Source organism: Podarcis gaigeae (assembly GCF_964106915.1).
Source record: "Podarcis gaigeae genome assembly, chromosome: 2".
Classification (NCBI taxonomy): Eukaryota; Metazoa; Chordata; class Lepidosauria; order Squamata; family Lacertidae; genus Podarcis; species Podarcis gaigeae.
The window spans coordinates 23,803,128-23,827,071 of NC_139679.1; the positions used below are offsets into that span (position 1 = coordinate 23,803,128).

General features: G+C 43.8%; 1 protein-coding gene and 1 long non-coding RNA gene across 11 annotated transcripts in view; both read right to left on the reverse strand.

Annotated features, from left to right (window-relative positions):
* LOC310839343 overlaps positions 1 to 23,944 on the reverse strand; it is a 292,189-nt gene that overhangs the window by 140,744 nt on the left and 127,501 nt on the right. The window contains exon 2 of the long non-coding RNA XR_014561456.1: positions 19,381 to 19,421. This is a non-coding gene — a long non-coding RNA (uncharacterized lncRNA). The remainder of the gene's footprint in view (positions 1 to 19,380; positions 19,422 to 23,944) is intronic.
* The window catches only part of TEX2 (testis expressed 2), a 92,067-nt gene that overhangs the window by 36,121 nt on the left and 32,002 nt on the right, over positions 1 to 23,944 (reverse strand). For 7 of the 10 annotated variants that reach the window (XM_083727425.1, XM_083727422.1, XM_083727428.1 and 4 more), the window contains exon 2: positions 5,757 to 7,378. In XM_083727425.1, coding sequence (XP_083583551.1) covers positions 5,757 to 7,352 — 1,596 coding nt within the window. In that variant the 5' untranslated portion in view covers positions 7,353 to 7,378. Of the gene's footprint in view, positions 1 to 5,756; positions 7,379 to 15,839; positions 16,173 to 23,944 lie in introns of those variants that run through there. The other 3 variants (XM_083727424.1, XM_083727421.1, XM_083727423.1) reach the window with 2 other exon arrangements.

Sequence of the window (23,944 nt, forward strand, 5' to 3'; positions counted from 1 at the left end):
ACAAATCTATTAGCCTTTCTAGTGCCACAGAGCCCTTTTCTGTGTTTGCTGTAAATAAAGGTAAAGGGACCCCTGACCATTAGGTCTAGTCATGGCCGACTCTGGGTTTGCGGCGCTCATCTCGCTTTATTGGCTGAGGGAGCTGGCATACAGCTTCTGGGTCATGTGGCCAGCATGACTAAGCCGCTTCTGGCGAACCAGAGCAGCACACGGAAACACCGTTTACCTTCCCGCCGGAGCAGTACCTATTTATTTACTTGCACTTTGACGTGCTTTCGAACTGCTAGGTTGGCAGGAGCAGGGACCGAGCAACAGGAGCTCACGCTGTTGCGGGGATTCGAACCGCCGATCTTCTGATCAGCAAGCCCTAGGCTCTGTGGTTTAATCCACAGCGCCACCCGCGTCCCCATTTGCTGTAAACAGGGTTAGCCTATTTCAAAAAGTGAAAACCCGGACACAAAAGTTGTTGCACTTCCAACATGGGCTGCCAAACTTTCAGCTACTTCCGCCCAAATACCAGCCGTGTCCAGGAAAATCCGGATGTACTGCAACCCTAGCTGTAACACAGTTAACCCTCTGGAATTAAAATCAACACAATTCATGAATACCCACCGAATTATATTTTGAATTATTATTTATTAATTACACTTATATACCGGCCTATATACCGCAGGTCTTGGGGCGGTTCAATCTCAGAAAATTTCTGCATTTCACTCTGGACTAGAAAGGCACAGAATTCTCTATCACTTACCTACACTAAAAGTGTCAAGGTAACAATTGTGTAGTGCCTGGCAGTGGGTAAGTACACTTTCCCGCTGTGGGTGGATTACTCCCTATGGATATTTGAACATATGAATCATACTGGGTGACACATATATCTCCAATAAACCTGCTCACGGAGACAACGAGCAAAAACATATCATGCAAATCCGAGCAGGATAATACGCGACACAGATATGACAAAGGATGCGTAGCAGGAAGTGCAACCTAAGCTGCCGCAAGCAGGGCAGGAGCGGAACAGAACTCTTCTCCTGCTTTCCAGCAACTGGTATTCAGAGGCAGGCGGCCCCGATTCTAGAGGCAATATACAGCTATCATGACTAAGTAGCCATTGAGAGGTTTATCCTCCCTGAATTTGTCTAATTTGCCTTCAAAGCCACCCAAGCCATCACCACATCTTGTGCCGGCAAATGCCACAGTTAGCTGTGCCTTGTGTGAAAAAGTAACTTGATTTTGTCTGTTCTTTATCCTCTCACCTTTCAGCTTTGTTTAGTGGGGTAGGAGAGCTGCCGGGGTGTGTGTGTGTGTGTGTGTGGAAATCACACCTGGCAACCAATGGGCCCCTTTGGTTTCAGAAAGTACACATGGACGAGTCTGGAAAGCCCGGGACACAAATTTTCATGGCCCTCTAGCAGCTAAGGTGGCTCATTTACCAGAAGTCATGTATTTAGCGTTAACTCTGGAAGTGTATACAGTGGACGCTCGGGTTGTGAACGTGAACCGTGCGGGAGGGAAGCACGTTCGCAACCAGCAGTGCTGCATCTGCGCACGGGCGGGTCGCAATTCGGCGCTTCTGCACATGCACCGAAACCCAAAAGTAACCTGTTCCGGTACTTCCAGGATCGGCGCGGTGCACAACCCGAAAACACACAACATGAAGCGTCTGTAACCTGAGGTACAACTGTACTCGATTCTGACCAAATGAAGCCTTCTGATATATATACTGTGCTCTAGGAGGCTTAATATACAAAATATAGTGATTTTACGCACCTGTATAAAGCTACCCTTAACTGCCTTTTTTCTCGCTTTTATAAATGATCTTTATTGAGATTTTATATGAAGCAAATACGAAACAAAATTAACGGAACAAAGAACACTAGACAATGTTTGGTAGAGTAGTTAGAAATGCCACAGTGTATAAAAAGGGGAGGGGGACATAAGAAATAACAGGTGAACTCGGGGAGGAGCCAGAGTTGACTAAAAAATAGGGTTGCCATATTTCAATCAGTGAAAATCTGGACACAACAGCTGTTGAGTTTTTTTTTGGGGGGGGGAGTTGTTGAGCATAATCATCTCGGAAGCTAGAAAGCCCCACTGTGTGACCTTTCCGCCCTACTGATCTGTGGAGAAGTGTGAGCTGGAACAAGATGTATAGTGGCAACACAGCCACCTTTATAAAGTTAAGAAAGTTTTTTGTACATTAAACTGGACCCAACGTTCCCTTTTTGGAACAGTGAGATCTTGGTCAAATGTGGACCAAGCACAAAAATGAGGTCATTTGCCCGAACATTTTCATACCCCGATAGCAATAACATTTTGGATGCCTCAACAGGACATGGAACCTTAGGGTGGCCTCCAACTAAAGTTTTCTCAAAGTAGGCATACTGAAAATAAACATGACTCGGTTAGGTCCACTAATTTCATGGGGTCTACTCTGAGCAAAACGGGTTGACTATTGCCCTAAGCTTCCTCAAACACTCTACTGCCAGAACAACTTGCCAGGCAACAGCAGGAAAATTAAGCCACAGCCCTTATCGCATAAACATATGGAAAACTGAACAATGAGCTACATTGTGTGATTGCCACATAAGCTATTGCGGCAACCCTCTTAAAGATCAAATCCTTGGCAGCACTGGAAAATTCTTCTGAAAGAAAAAAAAGAAGCTGCAAAGCCTCTTCAGAAATTAAGAAGACTAACATATCACTTCAGTAAACAGACTTAAGCTCGTTCCTTTGCTTGCAAGATCCTTCAACGAACAGCAATGCCGAAGAAAGCTTCAACAATCTTTTGCCACAAGAAATTCAGTCTAGCACTGTGAAGGTGTGGTCACAGCCTTCCTGGCTCCGCAAATTTGCCTTTAAACTGTACCTGTCGTGGCGGTAGCTCAATGGGACGGATAGGAAGTCCACTTCCCCTATGGGCACCATCGTCTTTCCAAAGCAGAGATAATTTAAAAGCCCATTCCAAGGTCCATGACACATAGAGTTTCCCAAAACAGATGTCTGCTGCAATCCATGCCATTAAAAACAACAACATCCTGGGCTCAGCACATACAAAAGGGCACAGCTTAACTGTGAAGGGCAGAAACAACACAACGTAAACGTCCCTGCACAGTCTCTTTTTGCAAACTAGCCAAAACAATCAAGCACAAGCTGGAAAAGTACAATCTGCAGCAGGGTGGATAAAAATCAATGATTTTTTAAATTATATGTGTATGTGTGTATGTGTGTGCATAAATTGATTTTTTAAAATTTAAACAGATTTTTAAAATAAAATGCTTTTGGAGGAAAAATCTTTCTGAAGATACTTTTCTATTTAAGTTACATTATAGTCCAAAGGCTATTCATCAGGAAATAAGGATTTAAGTTTTTCGTGTGTGCTAAAACTCATTTAACCACATAAGTTAACAAACATGGATACATATGCTATACAGTGATGTTATTGCTTTGGTTAAATAAATTGTTTAAATTGTTATTAAGGGAACAATATTTTTTCCTGTTCTAATAAAGTACAACGGAAAAGTTCTCCAAATATAAACAGTTAACTTATTAAACCTCACAATAATTTCATAATTATCTGTCTATGTATTTCCATTAGTACAACCAAATCAGTAATTTTTTATATAAATTTTGATGTAAAAACTACTCTGAAAATTTATTATTCCCAAAATGAAACCTTCCTCTGGTTGTAAATATTAAGATTATACCAGCAAGAATGAGTCTTTCTGTTAAAAAAAAAAGATTTAAATCAAGTCTTACTGACTAGTGATTTAAATCAAGTCTTACTGACTGGTGATTTAAATAATGATTCAGATGGGTGGGGTATAAATAATGAAATTATTATTATTATTATTATTATTATTATTATTAGGTGAGTGAGGAAACAAGGTTGCGAATGAGAAAAGAACAATTTCTGCTCCCTTATCTATTTTTGCTGGAATTCTCTGAATTTAGCCCCTGCCCCTCTACTTGTGAGGAAGGCCCCAAGGCTCCCAGCACATGGCCTGTATCATGATATCATGTGACTCAAACCATCACAATTTAATTACCATTTTACACATAAATGTATAAATGGACTGGAGTCCCATACCTTGGATCCCGAACGCCTTGGTACAGTGATACCTCGGTTTGAAGTAGCTTCAGGTTGAGCATTTTCAGGTTGCGTTCTGCAGCGACACTGAAGTAACGGAACATGTTACTTCTGGGTTTCGCCGCTCACTCATGCGCTCAAAATGACGTCACGCGCATGCACAGAAGCAGCGAATCGCGACCTGCGCACGCACAGGCGCGGGTTGCGTTCGCTTCAGGATGCGAACGGGGCTCCGGAACTGATCCGGTTCACATCCAGAGATACCACTGTACTCGGATGTTTTGGCTCCCGAACACCGCAAACCCGGAATTGAGTGTTCCGGTTTGCGAACGTTCTTTGGAACCTGTACGTCCGACGGGGCTTCCACGGCTTCCGATTGGCTGCAGGAGCTTCCTGCAGCCAATCGGAAACGGCGCTTTGGTTTCCGAACATTTTGGAATGGATTCCGTTTGACTACCAAGGTACGACTGTACTTCACTTTAAACAGGCACCATCTTTTCTTTCAGCCTCTTAAGACTGTTTCCTGTCTTTTCCACTTGGGCCCTTCCTATAGCCTTTTGAAAACAAAGCCTGGTTGGCAGTGCTCCTACTGATTCTTCCAACCACTTTTCCACATCCCAAGTGCTTTTGAAGAGGACACTGGATACAGTAAACTGTGCCCTCGAGGCAAGATGCTGAAAATGCACTCCACTCCAGTTTGGCCCTACCCTGCCCCATGAAAAAAAGGGGCACAAGAAGGCTTCAGCTTCCTTTCCTGCTCTGGATTCTATAGGAATTCAACATGAATCACATTCTATCAAGTGGGTTTCACTATCGTCATGCGTATTGGGAGCCCCATAAGCTGCAGAGCATATATGAAAGTGTGAATTCCATAATAGCAACAGAAGCCACAGTTGCCCAAGCGAGCAGCGAAGCCAATTTTACATTGCCAGAACAATTGGCTCTCAGACGCATGTTCCTGTTGTTCTTCAACTGAATTATGTAACTCTATAACAATTCAGGTTCCCAATTCAGGCTCCCGTGGCCTGATCTGTGTGGCCAGATACACACGGGGCAGCAGCCATTAGACCACCATATTAATCTTCCAGTTACGCAGCCATCCCATGGTAAACATATACAAATTCCACTAGAAAAGAACTATTACAGTAGTATCTCGGTTTTCAAACGTCTCGGAAGTCGAATATTTTTGTTTTCGAACGCCGAAAACCCGGAAATAACTGCTTCAGTTTTTGAACACTTTTCAGAAGTCAAACATGCTACGCGGCCTCCGTATTGAGTTTTCCATAAGTAAATGCTTCCATAAGTAAATGCTTCAGTTTCTGAATGTTTCAGAAGTCGAACGGTCTTCGGGAACAGATTACATTTGAAAACCGAGTTACCACTGTGATTGAAGCCATCAAAGCCTGACTTTGTAAGGAAGGGTGGCCTACAAATTTAAAATAAAATTAATAGAATAGAAGCGAATCACAAAGCAAATCCAACCAGATCTTTAGTGCACATCTACTACAACAGAAGTGGGTATCAACTTGCTATTAATTTGTTATTGTTACATCCTGCACCACTTCCAAGAACCACATTAATTCCCATACCCTTCAGTATGGCCTGAAGTAAATTTGTTATGATACAGGATCATGTGCATCTCCAAAAGTTAGAAGCAGTTGCTCACCTTCAATATCTCAGGTTCCTGGATGTCCAGAGGGTGCATATTCAATTGCTTGTTCCAATTCCTATGTAGCCTGTTACCTCGAGAACTTGGTGTGAAAAGCCAAATGACACAGATGGCAATCATAAATCCCACGGCAACTCCCAAAAAGAGTCCGCTGAAGTAACTGGGAAGAGGGAGAATAAGGTAGGCATAGATCAACATTGTGAGAAAGTACAATGTTTTCATTGGAAGTTTAGGCTGTTGCACATGTAGTTTGGTGCCATCTTCACCGCTGAAAGGTGAGGCAGAGCTTTCCTCAGGCCTCCCCTCCGCCTTCTGGTAGCTTTCGGAAGGTTTGTCAGGTTTACCGTCATCCTCTATCAAACAGAAGTCTTCGGAATACAGTTCACAGAACTCCTCGTCCTCTTTGCTCGCCAGAGCAGACAGAGAACATCTTTCAAGTACCAGTGAAGCCTTCAAACTGGGGTCCTTTGTGCTTAACAAAGGGGAGCTTCTTCTGTCGGCCTCTTTTGCAGGCTCCTCCACGTTCTGGGACTGCTTAGCACTCTTACATATACTGGAGTCGCTGCCATAGAAGTCCCCTTCGGAATCGCATTCCTCCTCCTTAATGCTATAGTTGTTATTGCTTTCCAGATGGCCATTCATGCTGGAGAGATTGGACAGCTCTGAAGCACTTGAAGATAAGGCTTTGGGCCTGTGGCTACTACTCTCGTCACCCATTATTTTGCTGAGGAGCTGAAAAGGCTCGTAGATCACCTCCGAGAAGCGTCTCTTCGTGTCCTCGATTTTGGCCTCCATTTCGGGCACTTTAAAAAAAGAACGAGTATCCGACGGAGACGTCAAGGGGGACGAGGGAGCAGTTTTGGAGTCGCCACCTGTACTCCGAGGCTGGGTGAACTGCTTGAACAGGTGCAAGTTGAGTTTGGAGTCCGGCGGTTTGTAGGAAACCGCTTCGGGCTCCTGCTTAGAAGTGTCTGTGGAGAGAGACTTTACCAGGGTTTTCATCAACTGCCTGTGCCTCGTGGGCGGAGTGGCCTCTTTTGGTTCGATGTCTGTCGAGAGGGACTTAACTAAACTCATGAAAGGCTTTGAGCCGGCAACAGCGGATGGCGTGTTGGTCTTGGAAGGGGAGGGCAATGGAGATGGCGACAGGCTGGTTTTCAGTTCTGAAGGCAACGCCACCCCTGACGAGATGGCGGTGTGAGTCAAATGCGAGGAGGACGAGAGAGCTGATGGCACCACACTAAATACTTGGGTTTCTAAGGGCTTTGCAGTTGGCGAGACGATGGGAGACGAGACGAGTGGAGATGCAGCCACATTAAGCGAGGTAGTGGGACCCAAAGAGTCATGGTCACCGTGATCAAAGCACAGGTCTTCCTTAGCTTCAAGTGCAGTTACAATGCTTTGGTTGTCCAGTGCCTCGGAGGGGGACTCCATGAACTCTTCTTCCTCCTCTTCTTCCTCCTTCCCAAACGCCGAGAAATGAATGGTGATGGTTTCTCGGGAAACAGATCGCTGAACCTGCACTTTGGGTGCGGGCTGCTTTGAAGACATCTCACCGGTTTTCTCTGCATGGCTACTGTTCAGACTTGTCATTGCAGGTCCCAGGGATGCAACAGGGTCTGTGAAGAGGAAGCCAAATGCAAATCAGGTGGAGGAAGATCACAGTTGCAATTAACAAGCTTTTGAATACCACACATGAAAATCAGTTTATTGGCCATGGAGAGGGTGCAAGTCATCATCGCTCACACTTCAGCATATATATATTTTGGAGGGGAGAATCATAACATAAAACCAAAATATGGTTAAGTAGAGAAAAAGCGGTAAATTGTTTACTACCAAGAACCGAGGCTGATTCTCCTAGCCTTTGGGAACCAGTGTGAATGTTTTATTGCTACTGTGGGGAATGGGAAGAGGGCAGGAGAGAGAAAAAGATCACACCAAACATGCACATTGGTAACCATGACACAGAAGCAGGATGCTAAAATGCACAGTCCCAAGGAGCATGTCTGACTGGGAGAAATACCCCCTTCAAAGTTGGTTCAAAGTAAAATTCCATGTGTTGATCTTAATGTTTAGATAGTTTCCTGTGAACACGCAATGTAAAGGGATGGAAGGGGGGCGGAATTAGGCCACGTTTTAAGAACTCACTTCTGGTCTGTACTTTTACAGGGACACTAAAACAGTCACTTGGTGTCACTTCAACACAAGCAAAAAAAAATTCCACCTGCTTCCAGTCAGCACATTGTAAGCAATGACAGAATTGTGCGAGATGATGGATATAGCATTGTTATTTGCCTCTTCAACTGATTTGTCAAATTACAGCCAGTCAAGATAATTACTGTGATGGTAAAGTACACTCCAGTGATTACAATGGCAAGCAATTAAGATTATTGATGGACAGGATAGGATTTCATAAATCAAAGACGCTCAGTCCCTTTGATTGCACATTAATCTCTTAAAGAACTAATCATATACACACACATGCTGTATTGGTAGACACACAGCTAAGACCATAATGCAAGAAAATTACACACACACACACACACACACACACACACACACACACACACAACTTGTCAGAGCCCCAGTACATAGCAGAAGAGAGTGCTGTGCATTCCAAGATAATTGATCATCTTAGGATGTTTATCACCTTTAGTAAAGTGAACCTCAAAATCACATTGCAGAACTGAACACTTTTCAGTCCATAAGTGTTTCTGTACCACCCACACAGCACTAGTCCCAGAATTTCTAATTTCCAGTTCAAAACAGCCCGCTAATAGAGCAAGGGGCGGGAAGAGGCTTGTATTGCTGAAATGATTGCGCTAGAACATGCTTTAGCTCAGAGAACAAAAATTGTGCTTATTTAGAATGATCGACTTTTAACAGGGAGGTGTGTTAAAAGCCCGCTCCATGGGCACTAAATTGCAGTGAATAAGTCGTGCATTAACCATGGACTGTTGCGTATTGACTATGTTGCGTATTGACTAACTATGCTTTAGGGGCCATGGGTATGACAGAGCTCCAAAAGCCCAAACTGGAACTGGCACCAGAGGCCCAGCACAGACTCGCCACAGCCTGTGTTGTAAAACAGGGAGACTCTTTGTCTTCACTGCTGTGCAATTAGTGGATGCAGAATTATATTTTCACAGGCTGGATGAGAATTCAGGCTTCTTTTGAGAATCCATAAGCCATTTTCAGAAGCAGTCGAAAACATAACAAAATCATAATTTGGGGAAATGGGTGGTTGGTGGGGAGATGGGCAAAGTAGAGACTGCCTCAATTGTCAAGACAACAGGTTTGTCACCTTAGTAACTAATTTTTTTTTGCCGACGGGAGCTGTGAAAGGTGCCATAATCAAACTGTCAAGCAGAACTCATCAGAACTCTTTAAGTGTAACATTAATCTGAAAAGCACCTTTACAAGAGAGAGAGAGAGAGAGAGAGAGAGAGAGAGAGAGAGAGAGAGAGAGAGATTGAGATTCCACAAGGAACTGGAAACCTCATTTCTATTCTCTCCTTTTTTACAACATAATGGCAAAAGAACCAAACCTTTATCAGTCTGGAATACTGCATAGCAATTTTGCATACTCCACAACTTGATATAATTAACAAATTTGTACAAATTAGGTAATCTAAAAGAGGCACGTTGGCACTGGGAGAACTATTATGGGACTAATGCCTATTTTCTTTAAATTATCAGTATTTTACACATACATTTATCTCTTGAAGCCAAAGAGATTTTATTAATTGAAATGCTGGTGCTTTCTTAAAAGAGAGTATCTACTTTTTTAAAAAAATATATTATTATTATTAGTTGTTATTATTATTATAAAAATTTATAGGCCGCCGTATACCCAGAGGTCTCAGGGTGGTTCACAGAACAAAATCAAAACAAAACCTCACAAAATACATTATCAAAATCAAAACATCAACCCAGTAGCCCTCCCCAAAAGGCCCACATTTCAAAAGGGCATAGGATGTCGATCAGGTCAATCAAGCCCTTGTTAAAAAGGAACGTTTTCGCCTGGCGCCTAAAGGTGTGTAATGAAGGCGCCAGGCGAACTTCCCTGGGGAGAGCATTCCACAGATGGGGGGCCACTGCAGAGAAGGCCCGTTCTCGTGTTGCCACCCTCCGGACCTCACATGGGTGAGGCACACAAAGAAGGGCCTCAGAAGATGATCTAAGGGTCTAGGTAGGTTCATATGGAAAGAGGTGGTCCTTGAGGAATTGTGGTCCTGAGCCATTTAAGGCTTTATAGATCAATACCAGCACTTTGAATTGGGCCCGGAAACTAATCGGTAGCCAGTGCAGTCGGACCAGGATCGGTGTGATATGCTCAAATCGCCTTGCTCTAGTGAGCAACCTGGCCGCTGAATTCTGCACCAGCTGAAGTTTCAAACTGTCTTCAGAGGCAGCCCTATGTATAATGCATTGCAGTAGTCTAACCTTGAGGGTACCAGAGCATAGGCAGCAGTAGTTAGGCTATCCTTGTTCAGATAGGGGCATGGCTGGGCCACCAGCCGAAGCTGATAGAAGGCACTCCTGGCCACTGAGGCCACCTGAGCCTTGAGCGACACCAAAGGATCCAACCAGGAGTATCCCCCAAGCTATGAACCTGCTCTTTCAGAGGAAGTGTAACCCCATCAAGAACAGACGATCTCCCACCCATCCGGTCTAGGGAACTAACCACTGTGGGATGTGAAACACAAGAGCACTCAAGTACAACATTCCTAGAATGAACATGTTTACACATAGGGAGGAATGTTTGTCCAGCCAGCAGATAAACTTCCTGTTTCCTTCTGGGCTGGGACAGACTTTCCCTGCATGTGACTAGAGGTGGGTATGACCTCACCTGTGCAGGTAATGACAAAAACACAGGGCAGGGCAGCCATCTCTCTCTTTTGACTACATGCATTGAAGAAGCAACATTTGCTTAGACAAAGATGCCCTCTTGGCTTTCAGCCAAGAGAGGACAAAGGGACTGTCTTCTTATAAGATAGTTACCAGGTACAGTAGTACCTCAGGTTACGTACTTAATTCGTTCTGGAGGTCCGTACTTAACCTGAAACTGTTCTTAACCTGAAGCACCACTTTAGCTAATGGGGCCTGCTGCTGCTGCCACGCCGCCGGAGCACAATTTCTGAAGCAAAGTTCTTAACCTGAAGCACTATTTCTGGGTTAGGGGAGTCTGTAACCTGAAGCATATGTAACCTGAGGTACCACTGTATATGTTACTTTTCTAAGCTAAGTCTGCCTTCTGGGATCCTATTGTGAACAGAATGTTATGTGAGCAAACTCTTTTTATACTTTTGTAGAAGACTGTGTCGTGTCATCCTTTATGAGGGAATAAGGGGAAAATACCATAACAGTTATTATAGAGCAGTCTTTCCTAACCTTGGGTCTCCAGCTGATTTTGGACTACAACTCCCATCATCCCTAGCTAGCAAGGGCAGTGGTTAGGGATGATGGGAATTGTAGTTCAAATACAGCTGGAGACCCAAGGTTGGGAAACAGTGTTATAGAGGCTTTAGCGAGCCTGACCAAACGCATCCGCTGCAAGTTTAAAAAGGGGAATGTTACTCTGCTAAATTGTGGAACTTGTTAACACAAGTTGGAAAAGGATATAAGTAAACAATATATCCTCTCCTGCATCCCTGAACATTCCCCCAACCACTAAAAGTGCCTCAGTCTTATTTGGATTGAGTTTCAGTTTGTTGGCTCTCATCCAGTGCATTACCGAGGCAAGACACTAGTCCAGCACTTCCACTGCCGCACCTGCAGATGTATAGAAGAAACAGAGCTGAGTGTCATCAGCATACTGCTGACAATGTACACCAACCCTCCGGATAACTCCACCCAGCGGTTTCATGTAGATGTATAGAAGCGTAGGGGATAGGATTGAGCCCTGTGGAACCCCACACTGGATGTTCCACAGGGCTGAAAAGCACTCTCCAAGTAACACCCTCTGGGAGTGACCATCCAAGTAGAACTGGAACCACTGCAAAGCAGTGCTACCCACCCCTAGTTCGGACAGTCGCTCCAGAAGGATACCATGGTCGACGGTATCGAAAGATTGCTGAGAAGTCAAGAAGAATTAACAGGGACATGTTTCCCTTCTCTCTTTCTCTCAACAGAGGTCATCATACAGGGTGACCAAAGCAGTTTCTGTGCCAAACCCAGGCCTAAACCCCGACTGAAATGGATCCAGAAAATTAGTTTCTTCCTAAAGGCCTTTAGAAATCAGAGTAAGCATGTCACTGTACTCTGCCTTCCCCTCAAGTTAAACACAGGATGTAATTACAGCAAGTTAACATTAACTAAAACAAAGAGGATATCCTGGAACGCAGTACGAATGCATCCGACATGTTTAATTGAATACATTGCATGCACAAACAGGGCCAAGTGCTAGGCTGAAAACAGTAGTAGAGGTTCAAACCAGCGCCAAAATCTCACGCCGATTCTTAAAATTGATTATTTGTAATGTAACAGACCTATTATTCACTGTGGATAAAGAATATAAGTATATGCCGGGACATTAGCACTTATGCAATGACTAATCTGCTCAAAGCAATGATAGGATCCAAGTTAGAACTTGGATCCATTGCCTCTTGACTGCAATCCTAGAAAGAGTTGGCTGGGAGGAAGTCCCACGGACCTCCACAGCGCTTCCTTCTGCGTAGGCATGCATAGGATTCCACTGCAAAGTAGAAAACATCCCACGGTCAATTAGAATTTAAGGAACCCAGTGCAACTGAGCGGCTAGGGAAGTCAAGCCATCAGGTACAGTGCTCACTCTGGAATACACAACTAAGAATTGTGGGAGTCATTTCCCCCAGTTAATGTTAAAGAGGGGGCCTCACCTTTGATGGAAGTTCATGGTAGTAAGACAACATGTTACGACACAGCGTGCTGCCCCAATGAACTCAAAAACTCTAATCTACATCTACAGCTGTTGAGTTCAACCTTAAATCAAGATATTCACCATTCACACACCAATTGGCTGAGATTTCACATTCGTTTATCAATATAACTCCGGTCTAGCAGCCAGCAACTCTTTTCATCCTTCCTCCCACCTTCCAGAATGACAAGCAACAAAAGATTCTGCCCCTCCTCTGCTAAATACTGTATATTACTCTGCCCAATTTCTGAGTGCATTGAGAGTGCACATGCATGATCTGATTGCACGATCTCAACAGCATATGCTGTGCTAGCAGAGGTGACAGCAATGTATTTCGCCCCGGAAAGTTTATAGGAGCGGGAAGGGGAGGGGAAGGGAGTTATCTGGGCTTTATGTAACTATAAATAACTATGTTATTTATAACAAAAAAAATTCCTTCCAGTAGCACCTTAAAGACCAACTAAGTTAGTTCTTGGTATGAGCTTTCGTGTGCATGCACACTTCTTCAGATACCTTTTGGACTTCCATTTCATGCGGCTCAATGTGGTGCCTTCCATAGTTCCAGTTACAGATAGGTAGCCGTGTTGGTCTGCCATAGTCAAAACAAAAAAAAATCCTTCCAGTAGCACCTTAAAGACCAACTAAGTTAGTTCTTGGTATGTGCATGCACACGAAAGCTCATACCAAGAACTAACTTAGTTGGTCTTTAAGGTGCTACTGGAAGGAATTTTTTTTGTTTTGACTATGGCAGACCAACACAGCTACCTATCTGTAACTATGTTATTTATAGTACCTATTAAAAAATGGAAGGGCAGGCTAGGCAAGTAAATCAGGACTTGGAAGTTTGACAAGAGAAACACTGCTGAAGCCTTTGTTAGAAAAAGAAAAGTGGCAACTATCATAGATAGATGATAGATAGATAGATAAATGATAGATAGATAGATAGATAGATAGATAGATAGATAGATAGATAGATATAGATAGATGATAGATAGATATAGATAGATAGATGATAGATTAGATAGATAGATAGATAGATAGACAGACAGACTATATATTTTGAAAAGTTGTCAGTTCTCTGTGCATTTGGAGATGTCTTAAGACATTGTAGCCACATTCCTGAGATCAAGAAGCAGGTTTTCATCTATGGCTGATTATAAGGACACCATTTTGAATCAAGATGGCAAACTAAACCTTTCAAAACTGCACTTAGTTTTTTGTTCCTTAGAATTCCCAAGCAACGCCGAATTCAAGGCTGCTAGTAAAAGGGTATTTACAAAACACAATTGAACAAACACAACCGAGCACTATAAATACTGAGCATTACAAAGCCTCTTTCAAATGTGACCAATTTTGATCCACTTGTGGAAGCAAAATGAGCGCTGCAACAATAACACATTTTGTACTATTCTTCAGCACTTTAGTTCCATAACAACCATTTAGATAGTCTTAAGACTTCGAGAATTCAAACTATTTCAGTCCTTGGATTTCTGCCCTGTCGTTTTTTAAATTAATTGTTGTTGTTTAGTCGTTTAGTCGTGTCCGACTCTTCGTGACCCCATGGACCAGAGCACGCCAGGCACTCCTGTTTTCCACTGCCTCCCGCAGTTTGGTCAGAGTTGTTTGGTCAGAGTTGTTTGTAGCTTCGAGAACACTGTCCAACCATCTTGTCCTGTCATCTCCTTCTCCTTGTGCCCTCCATCTTTCCCAACATCAGGGTCTTCTCCAGGGAGTCTTCTCTTCTCATGAGGTGGCCAAAGTATTGGAGCCTCAGCTTCCCAATCTGTCCTTCCAGTGAGCACTCAGGGCTGATTTCCTTAAGAATGGATAGGTTTGATCTTCTTGCCGTCCATGGGACTCTCAAGAGTCTCCTCCAGCGCCATAATTCAAAAGCATCAATTCTTCGGCGATCAGCCTTCTTTATGGTCCACCTCTCACTTCCATAATTCACTTTAAATTCATACAATATTTTAATTAGCACAAAGTCTACTGTCTAGGCACATCCTTTGCACTACATCTTTGCAAAAGTATACTGTGGTTGTTGTTTTGTTAATGGTTTAACATCGTTTCACTTATTACTTGCTAATATAGTGTTAGTTACCTGATAATAAATTAATTTCCCTTTAATATACTAAATTGAAAAAATATTGATGCATACTAAATTAGTGAAATTTAGCAAATAATTTGTTGTTGTTGTTGTTGTTGTTGTTAGTATTATATATCTCCCTTCTTCAAAAGGCAGTTCACAAAATAAAATCTACAAATGTGCATTACAGTAGCACCTCTATAAAACATCACTACTGCAATACAAATAATTGAGATTGTGGCATCAATTCTGTACACAAAATAATTTCTTGCCAAAAGAACACTTAGTGGACCATCTTTGGGCTTACACAAAGAAATGTGGAAGCATTCCTAATTCAAAAGAAAACATTTTAGAGAACACATTGTGCTACTGGGAAATAATTGTGGGTTTTATAGTTTTACAGCCTAAATATTCAGCTTGTGATTCTGCTAGTCAAATGAAAATTTCACCATCTCTATTTAGCTGGGGTGGGGGAGATACAACTAAAACACCAAGTCTTCTTATGGAGAATTTTCATAAGCATTTTTTTTAAAGAATCACGAACTGCTGCAGAAATGTGGAAAACTGAATTTAAGCTGCACAAGACAGAATATCATACTTGTGTCATAGGTTAACAGTTTACCATATGACCATTTCTTTCCTTGTTGGTTGTTTGTTTAATGTCCCATCTTGTTCCTCCATAGGAGCTCAAGGTAATTTGCATCGTTCTCCCCCTCCTCATTTAATCCCTAAAACAATCCTATGATGGAGATTTGGCTGGGAGGTAGTGACGGGTCCAAGGTCCCCCAGTGAACTTCATGGCTGAAGGGGAATTCAAACCCTGGTCTCCTAGGTCCAAGTCCAACACTCTAACCACAACCCCACACTGGGATCTCCATTCTGGTCTGTACTCTTACAAATTATGCCAGAATTAATCGCTCAACTTCTGAAGTTGATGGCAAATGTGTTAATGATTCGAGGCGCAGGCAGTCCTGTTTAGAGAAAGGTTCTCTGCAAGCCATGTGGCTCAGAAGCTTATCACAACCCTTTCGATGGAAGCAGTGGGCCTATTAATTTGTGTCCCCACCGACCCCAGATGTCGGCTTCCCTTACTTACATTCATCCCTCGCTATATATCCACAGCTCTTCATATCCTTCAGCTGCAAAACTCCTTCAAGCACCTTGGTGAGTTGTTTGTTTAATGCCTGGCACAAATTCCACTGAGTCCACAACTTGGACCACTAATCTGTCCGTTTGATCTGCTTTCCTTCATAACTCCTTAAAAAACAAAGCAAAGCAATTCACTGCCTGGGCAAAAACACAACTTTAGCAGCAAGGCTTTGTGTGCAAAGGCTTCTGTGTCCTTCCAGAGGCCGCCCTGCAAAGTTACTGAGATCTCTTGCCCCCCACTATTTCCAGATGATCTTTGCTTGTATATTGGCTCCCTGTTTCTCCACTCCTCTGTGCCCAGCTAACAAGAGAAAGAAAACAAACTGCCACTCTCAAGCTTTAAAAGGAACTTTCACAGTACCAACATTCTCTTCCCCACCTTTCCTTTTAAAGAAACATCACCTTAAAAATCAATACAGTCCTCCACAGGGACAGGCACATGGTTGAACTTCAGCGTATGTTACTTCAGGTTCTCAATCTCAAAACCCATGTAGAGAAATCAGGTTGAGTGTGGTCTATACCGCCCTAAAAATCCATCCTTTACAAATCTGCATGCACCAAAATGGCCAGGAACTGCGTTGGAACGGCTGTTCAGTGTTTGAAACTCCCATTGCTCTAGGCACATTTTGCAACAGGGAATTTCATTAGCGCAAGCCGTTTCTGAGCTCTGGGCACAGTATTGTGCCAAAGATTTCAGATTAAAACGGCAGAGTGGAAAGAAAGGAGGACCTTTTTCTGCCTTCCCACTTCCAGCTACCATGAAGACTGGAGAAGAGACCCTCTTCAGAATATTAGGGGGGTGGGCAGGGGAAGGACTAGACTATGTGAATAATGAACAGTTCATTGTCGGCTTTGTATTCTTGTTATTAAAAAAGCGCGCCTAGACATTCCGTTGTTGTGCCCCTAACTTGGTTTAAGGTGCCATTTAGCTCCTAGCTTTCCTATCTCTGTTTCTAACACTGCTGCCATTGTTACACTACATATTGCTTTGTGCTGTATTCTCTGTTTTATTGAATTCGTATGTATCCATTTCACTGCATTTTTAATTAAAAAACAATAAAAAGCAATAAGCCACTGAAGTCCTAATAATATCTGACTACTCTTGGGTCAGGGACACACGTAAAATCTGAAGCCATCCTTGGATAAATGCATTTTTGTTATGTACTAAGCTTGGATCCCTGCTCCTGCCAACCTAGCAGTTCGAAAGCACGCCAAAGTGCAAATAGATAAATAGGTACTGCTCCAGCCGGAAGGTAAACGGCGTTTCCGTGCGCTGCTCTGGTTTGCCAGAAGTGGCTTAGTCATGCTGGCCACATGACCCGGAAGCTGTATGCTGGCTCCCTCGGCCAATAAAGCGAGATGAGCGCCGCAACCCCAGAGTCGGCCACAACTGGACCTAATGATCAGGGGTCCCTTTACCCTTTTAAGCTTGGATCCTAGAACAACAGGCAGGTAGGATCCTAGAATTCAACAACTGATTGGTTTGCAGGAGAAGACCAATCAGGCTCCAGGAGGAATTTAATCAGCCTATTAGGCTGGTAGGATCGTAGAATGCAACAACTGGTTGGCATTCTACTGATTGGCCTGCAGAAAAAGACCAATCAGGCTCCAGGAAGGAAGCAGAATCAGCCAATCAGACAGGACTCATTGTGTAAATAATGTATATAAAAGCCTGATGTTTGGGGGGCAATTCAATCACTGTTTTACAAGCTGCAATAAAGAGCATGAACTCACTGCAGGACTCTGAGTATATTTCAGTTTTCAAAACGAATGAGCTACCGTCCCTTCCATGTGACATAGACTTATGAACTACAAGTCACCCTATTGCAACACAGACATAGTGTGAAGTTGAATGCTACTCAAGAGGGTGGAGGAAGACCAGTCACCAGCAGAATGACTCAGCTTCAGCAGGTTTGCATGCCTTTAATACTTAGGCCTTCTTATGATTCATTTGTGTTAAATCAGTCACAAGCATAAACACCACTCTTAGTGCACTGTGTTTTGCAAGCCCTTTTTTAAAAAAAATTAAAAGTCAGCTGCTGGAAGCTGGCAAGGCTTCAACAAGAACACTTCTACCCAATGAACACTCTACCCCACCCAAGCAGAGTACAGATCAGCATAGAAGTGGGGGAAATTCCCAGGGCCAATGAATCCAACCTCAAGTGGTTTCGCAAGTGTCATGTCACAATCACTCTGTAAAGTAAGCTGGACTGGGAAATGCGATTTGGCCGAACTGGTGCACAACCAACCACAACAATATGCTAAGCACTGATTTTCTCTGCAGGTTTTCTCTGCAATGATAATAGACACCTTCATCACTTCCTCAAATGAGCACACCTATTTTCCCCGCTCCTACCCCCTTCATCCAGGGGGCCACAAAACAGGGTATGAAGGGCCACTGAGATAGGCTACAGTACCAACAGGCAGTCCCTTCCAGAGCCAGATGAACCAACAGCTCTGTACTGTTTGCTTCACAAGGATCTGTTGATGACTTGCTTTGAAAATACATGTACGGTACTTTCTCTTCTAAGGGATCGCGACAAAGGGCCTACGAGAACAACACGCGCTTTGCTCAAAGACAAAGGCGGCAGCTGCAGCAGCCGTGACCTCCTCGAGACAGACCCAATGCCAGGAGCCGGTTGGCTTTATTACCATGTATGTCAGGGAAACATTATGTTTGCCTATTCCTCACATGCTGTAGTTGTTGTTTTTTTAAAAATGATGTAGGCAACAAGTTGATGCCTACATGTTAGTCTGCTGTTATTGTCGTCATCCTCATCAATGCCCCCACTTCAGCAAGAGAACAAACACATTCTCAAATTCTAGGAGGAGAAGAACAAATCTCTTGCTTTAAGGCCCTGAAAGGATGGCTAGGTACCAACAGTTTTCCCTTTGTTTGTTTGTTTCAATTGTTTTTATTAAATATTTTCTTGGGTTGCAAAAGTACATACGTTGCCTCTCTTTTCACCTCATCAAGTCCACTTTACAGATCAGTTATATCCTTCATTATTTGAGGGAAGATGGAGGACCTGGAGAAGGAAAAGGAAATAGGTGGGAAGCACAACATTCAGATTTGCTTAGTTTATTAATATGCTGTGGCGTTATGCCCTGGCCCAGCCTTTTCACTTCTTCCCTTTACCATTGCTTCTCCAAGCAAACACTTTGTTCTTTTTTCCCTTTACATGTTAAACAGAGTTACCAAAGTGGAAATAATTTGTAAATTTTGAAAAATAAAAAATATTCCAGCAACAAAAACGGTGTACAGCAAAAAGAACCTGCTGTGTTATCTACCCGTACCAGAAGATTAACCTGCTATGAACTTGCCATACACAGTCAACCACCACTCAAAGAGGGTTCCCCCCTAAAGTTTACAGACAAGATGTAGTATAGCACCCCCACCAAAGGTACAGTGGTACCTTGGGTTAAGTACTTAATTCGTTCCGAAGGTCCGTTCTTAACCTGAAACTGTTCTTAACCTGAAGCACCACTTTAACTAATGGAGCCTCCCGCTGCCGCCGGAGCACAATTTCTGTTCTCATCCTGAAGCAAAGTTCTTAACCTGAAGCAATATTTCTGGGTTAGCGGAGTCTGTAACCTGAAGCGTATGTAACCCGAAGTACCACTGTAATAGAATCATAGAATCTCAGAGTTGGAAGGGACCCAAGAGTCATCTAGTCCAACCCCCCCTGCAATGCAGAAATCTCAACTAAAGCATCCATGACAGATAACCATCCAACCTCAGTTTAAAGACCTCCAAGGAAAGAGAGTCCACCACCTCTCGTGAGAGTCTGTTCCACCACTAACCAGCTCTTACCTTCAGAAAGTTTTTCCAAATGTTCTCCTTTCTTGCAACTTGAAGCCATTGGTTCAAGTCCTACCCTCCCAGAGCAGGAGAAAACAAGCCTGCTCCCTTCTCTATGTCGCAGCTTTTGGCTATCATATCTCCTCTCAGTCTTCTCTTTTCCAGCTCCTTCAAGCGTTCCTCATAAGGCTTAGTTTCCAGACCCTTCATCATCTTGGCTGCCCTCCTTGACACACGTTCCAGCTTGTCAACATCCTTCTTAAATTAAGGTGCCCAGAATTGGACACAGTATTCCAAATGTGGTCTGACCAAGGCAAAAAAGAGTGGCACTGTTACTTCCCTTGATCTGGACACTATACTTCTGTTGATGCAGCCTAGAATAGCATTAGCTTTTTTTGCTGCTGCATCACACTGTTGGCATGTTAAAGCTTGTGGTCTACCAAGACCCCTATATCTTTTCACATGTACTGCTAGTAAGCCAGGTGTCCCCCATCCTATATTTGTGCATCTGGTTCTTCCTGCCTAAGTGCAGAACCTTACGTTTGTTCCTACTGAAATTCATTTTGTTAGCTTGTGCCCAGTTCTCCAATCTGTTAAGGTCATTTTGAATTCTGGCTGCCTTCTGCAGCATTAGCCAACCCTCCCAGTTTGGTGTCATCTGCAAATTTGATGAGCATCCCCTCAATTCCTTCATCCAAGTCATTTATAAGGACGTTAAACAACAACGGGCCCAGGACAGAAGCCTGAGGCAAATGACCTCACAAGCAAAAAGCAAAAGGGCCTTTGCACAACTACTTGAAGCAGAATGTTCCATTACTTTTCCCTGCAGGCCAGCTTTCAAAATAGCAGCAACTTCTGCGAATCAAGCCCTCAGTTCATGCAGTTATGACTCTTTCTGCATGAAGCAGAGCTCAGATAGGGGCACAGATTTTCCACAGGAATCTGGCCATGACTCAGCAAAGAAGTGAGGAAGGTATTTGAGTGAGGAAGTGAGAAGTGAGGAAGGTATTTGAGTGAGGTATTTGGACAAGGTCAGCAAAATTAAGTATTTTGAGTAAGATGTGCTACTGAGAGGGTGCTGACTATGTGAAGGAAGAGGGGAAAAAAGGAGAGTGAAAGGGGAAGAAATTATCCTTGCCAAAACATGTCAGTCACTTGGGGGGGTGGGCATCTTTGACATTTGTTCTCAACGACACAAATTTCTATGCTAGTTTGCAAACATTTCCAGGGGGTACATGTGTTGTGTTTTCTTGCAGAGAATCTTGTGGCACCTTAAAGGCTTGCCAATTGTTCTGCCTGCTGTAAACCCTCCAAATGTTGCCAGACTGCCAACTCCCATAATATGTGAACATTCGCCATGCTGACTGGAGCAAATGTCTGTTGGTAGTCCGACAACCTTTGCCTTGAGACATCTGGATTTCTCTCTCACACACACTCACATTCCCTACAAGCATGCTGGTATCAGAAATTCAAAGTCATTTCTGCAACATTAATTTCAAATTGATTTTCTCCCATACGTGCTAGGCTAAATTAGTTATTGGTGTGTTCATTCTGCTCTTAAAAAAACAACAACAGTAGAGGTGTATAAATGTTAACAACCCACTCTTCGGTTTGGTTAGAATTCTTAAGGGAGGAAATGCACACTCAAAATTTACTATATAGCTGTGTTATCTGCAGAAGCCAAATAATTCATGTATTCTGCCCTCCCCTTTGTCTCTTATGTGGCTATGAAGAGATCAGAAGATTCCCCTTCTGTTTTCAAGTAACTGTGGTTACTCTTTATGTTGGATCCCAGCCAAACTATGGTTTGGAGTGGAGTCAACAAACTATGGTTTAGGGTAGGGGTGGACAACCTGAAGCACAAGGACCACATGCTACTTTCATGCAGGTGGCAAGAAGGGGGGAAGTGGTGGCAGAAAGAGAGAAGAGGGGATAGCCCCCCCCCCACATTTAATTGTGAGTTAGACCACTATTGGCTCCAGCCCAAAGCCAGCATGTGACGTCTGACGGATTGTCTCCAGGGCTATGCAGCCATTAGAGAAGGCGTGGAGAACTATCCATGAACTGAAACTCCTGGTCATTGGCAAGACTTTGTTGTTGTTGTTGTTTAGTCGTTTAGTCGTGTACGACTCTTCGTGACCCCATGGACCAGAGAACGCCAGGCACCTCTGTCCTCCACTGCCTTCCGCAGTTTGGTCAAACTCATGCTGGTAACCTCGAAAACACTATCCAACCATCTCGTCCTCTGCTGTCCCCTTCTCCTTGTGCCCTCCATCTTTCCCAACATCAGGGTCTTCTCCAGGGAGTCTTCTCTTCTCATGAGGTGGCCAAAGTACTGTAGCCTCAGCTTCACAATCTGTCCTTCCAGTGAGCACTCAGGGTTGATTTCCTTCAGTATGGAGAGGTTTGATCTTCTTGCAGTCCATAGGACTCTCAAGAGTCTCCTCCAGCACCATAATTCAAAAGCATCAATTCTTCGGCGATCAGCCTTCTTTATGGTCCAGCTCTCACTTCCATATTGGCAAGACTTACTAGGGCTGATAGGAACTGCAGTTCAGAAGCATCTAGGAAGTCAAAGGTTCAGGGAAACAAGCCCATTTCAGCTAGGGTTCCTGTCCGGACTTTCCCCCCTAAACAAGTGCAAGGAATTTGTGGCCCATTATCAGTGTTAGAAACTCAGATATATAATCTAATTGCCAAATGGCAACTTAAACCTAAGCTGCGGTCGCCACAATGGAATGTCTATGCGTCGTTTTCCCACCCACCCCAGTGGAATTTGTTGTTTTGTTTTGTTGTTGTTGTTCTTCATTCCATTTCCATACCACTTTATATTTTAAAGAAAAAAAATTCTAAGCAGTTTACAACACATTAAAACACCAAATAAAACAATTGAGAATAAAACTAATTCAAGCTACAAAGGAAATATTTCAGATCCTTCCCTAAGTGACATTCTGCTATCTCCAGTAACCAACCTGGAATCCAGAGATCTCAAAAAGGTCGCAATTGGACCTGCACCAATCCCAAAACATGCCTGGCCCCTGGCTAATTTCAAACACTGACTGGGCTGCAATTCTCATCAGCCCCCTGGCAGCATCGTCATGGTCAGGGGTGAAGCAAGTTATTGCCTGACAACATCTGGAATGCCACAGGTCTAACCCATAGATAGCACTAGCCACAGTTGGATGAAAGATCCTCCCAATAAACCACACTGGAGGGGATTGGGGAGCACTGGAGCCCAAAGCTTCCCAAGGCTGGGTGCCACAGTGTGGCTTAGCAACCAATCTCAAAAACAGTGGCACACCAAGAAAAGAAACAGTTATGTCAGGGAACTGCCATCGGCTCAGAGGCGAGAAATAGAAGGGCAGTTGTGTTACAGGGAGCCTCCGAAAATCTTGCGAAGCAGTTCGTCTTTCGGGGAGGAGGAAAACCCCACCTCCAGTGGGGAAGAGGGGCAAGGACCAGAGGATGCTGGTAGGAGCCTTAACACCGCTCCTGAGCAAGCTGGAGAGGAGGGAAACAGGCCCTTGCCATCGCCCATCCTGCGCAGTAGTCTGAGGCGCAGAGAGGGGCGGAGACGGTTGGGGGTAACGAAACTTTTATGTTGGGGGAGGTACAAAAAACGACCACTCCCGGACTCTGCTAGTGATTGAGCCAGACATGAGCTTTGGGGCTCTTCACTGTAAATAGTTTGCACCAAAATAAAGACTGTAAAACTCAGGTTGGAATCCTGCCTGGTTACTCTCGAGCAACCGCAACAGCCATCTGACAGGTTAGCCGCAATAAACACTAAAGCAGGAGGGGGGGATGAGCAAGAAGACTTTTATTGTCTTCTTGCAGCCGGACAAAGCCTGAGCTCAGTGTGCTTCTCTGGGAAGATGGAGTTCTGCTACTGGGGGAAAAAACACTTTCCCCTAAGTTGCGATCCACCTCCCCTTAGACAACTGGGGATTCCCAAGAAGTTCTCTACACTATCTCAATACTCAGGCAGATTGATATGGGAGTGAGCGGTCCTTTTAGATATTTCAGACTCTTAATCTTGTATGGCATAAGAAGCGCTTTGATTTGTGCCTGGAAATCAACCCTAGCTTCTTTAACAACTGGGGTGACCGAGTTGGGCCCTTATCAATCTAGCAGCTGCATTCTTGAACCAACTACGGCTTCCAGGTGGTCTTCAAAGGCCACCCCCAAGGACAAAGTATTGCAACTATAGTTAACTAAAGGTAACCAGAGCGAGGGCATATCATGGGCTT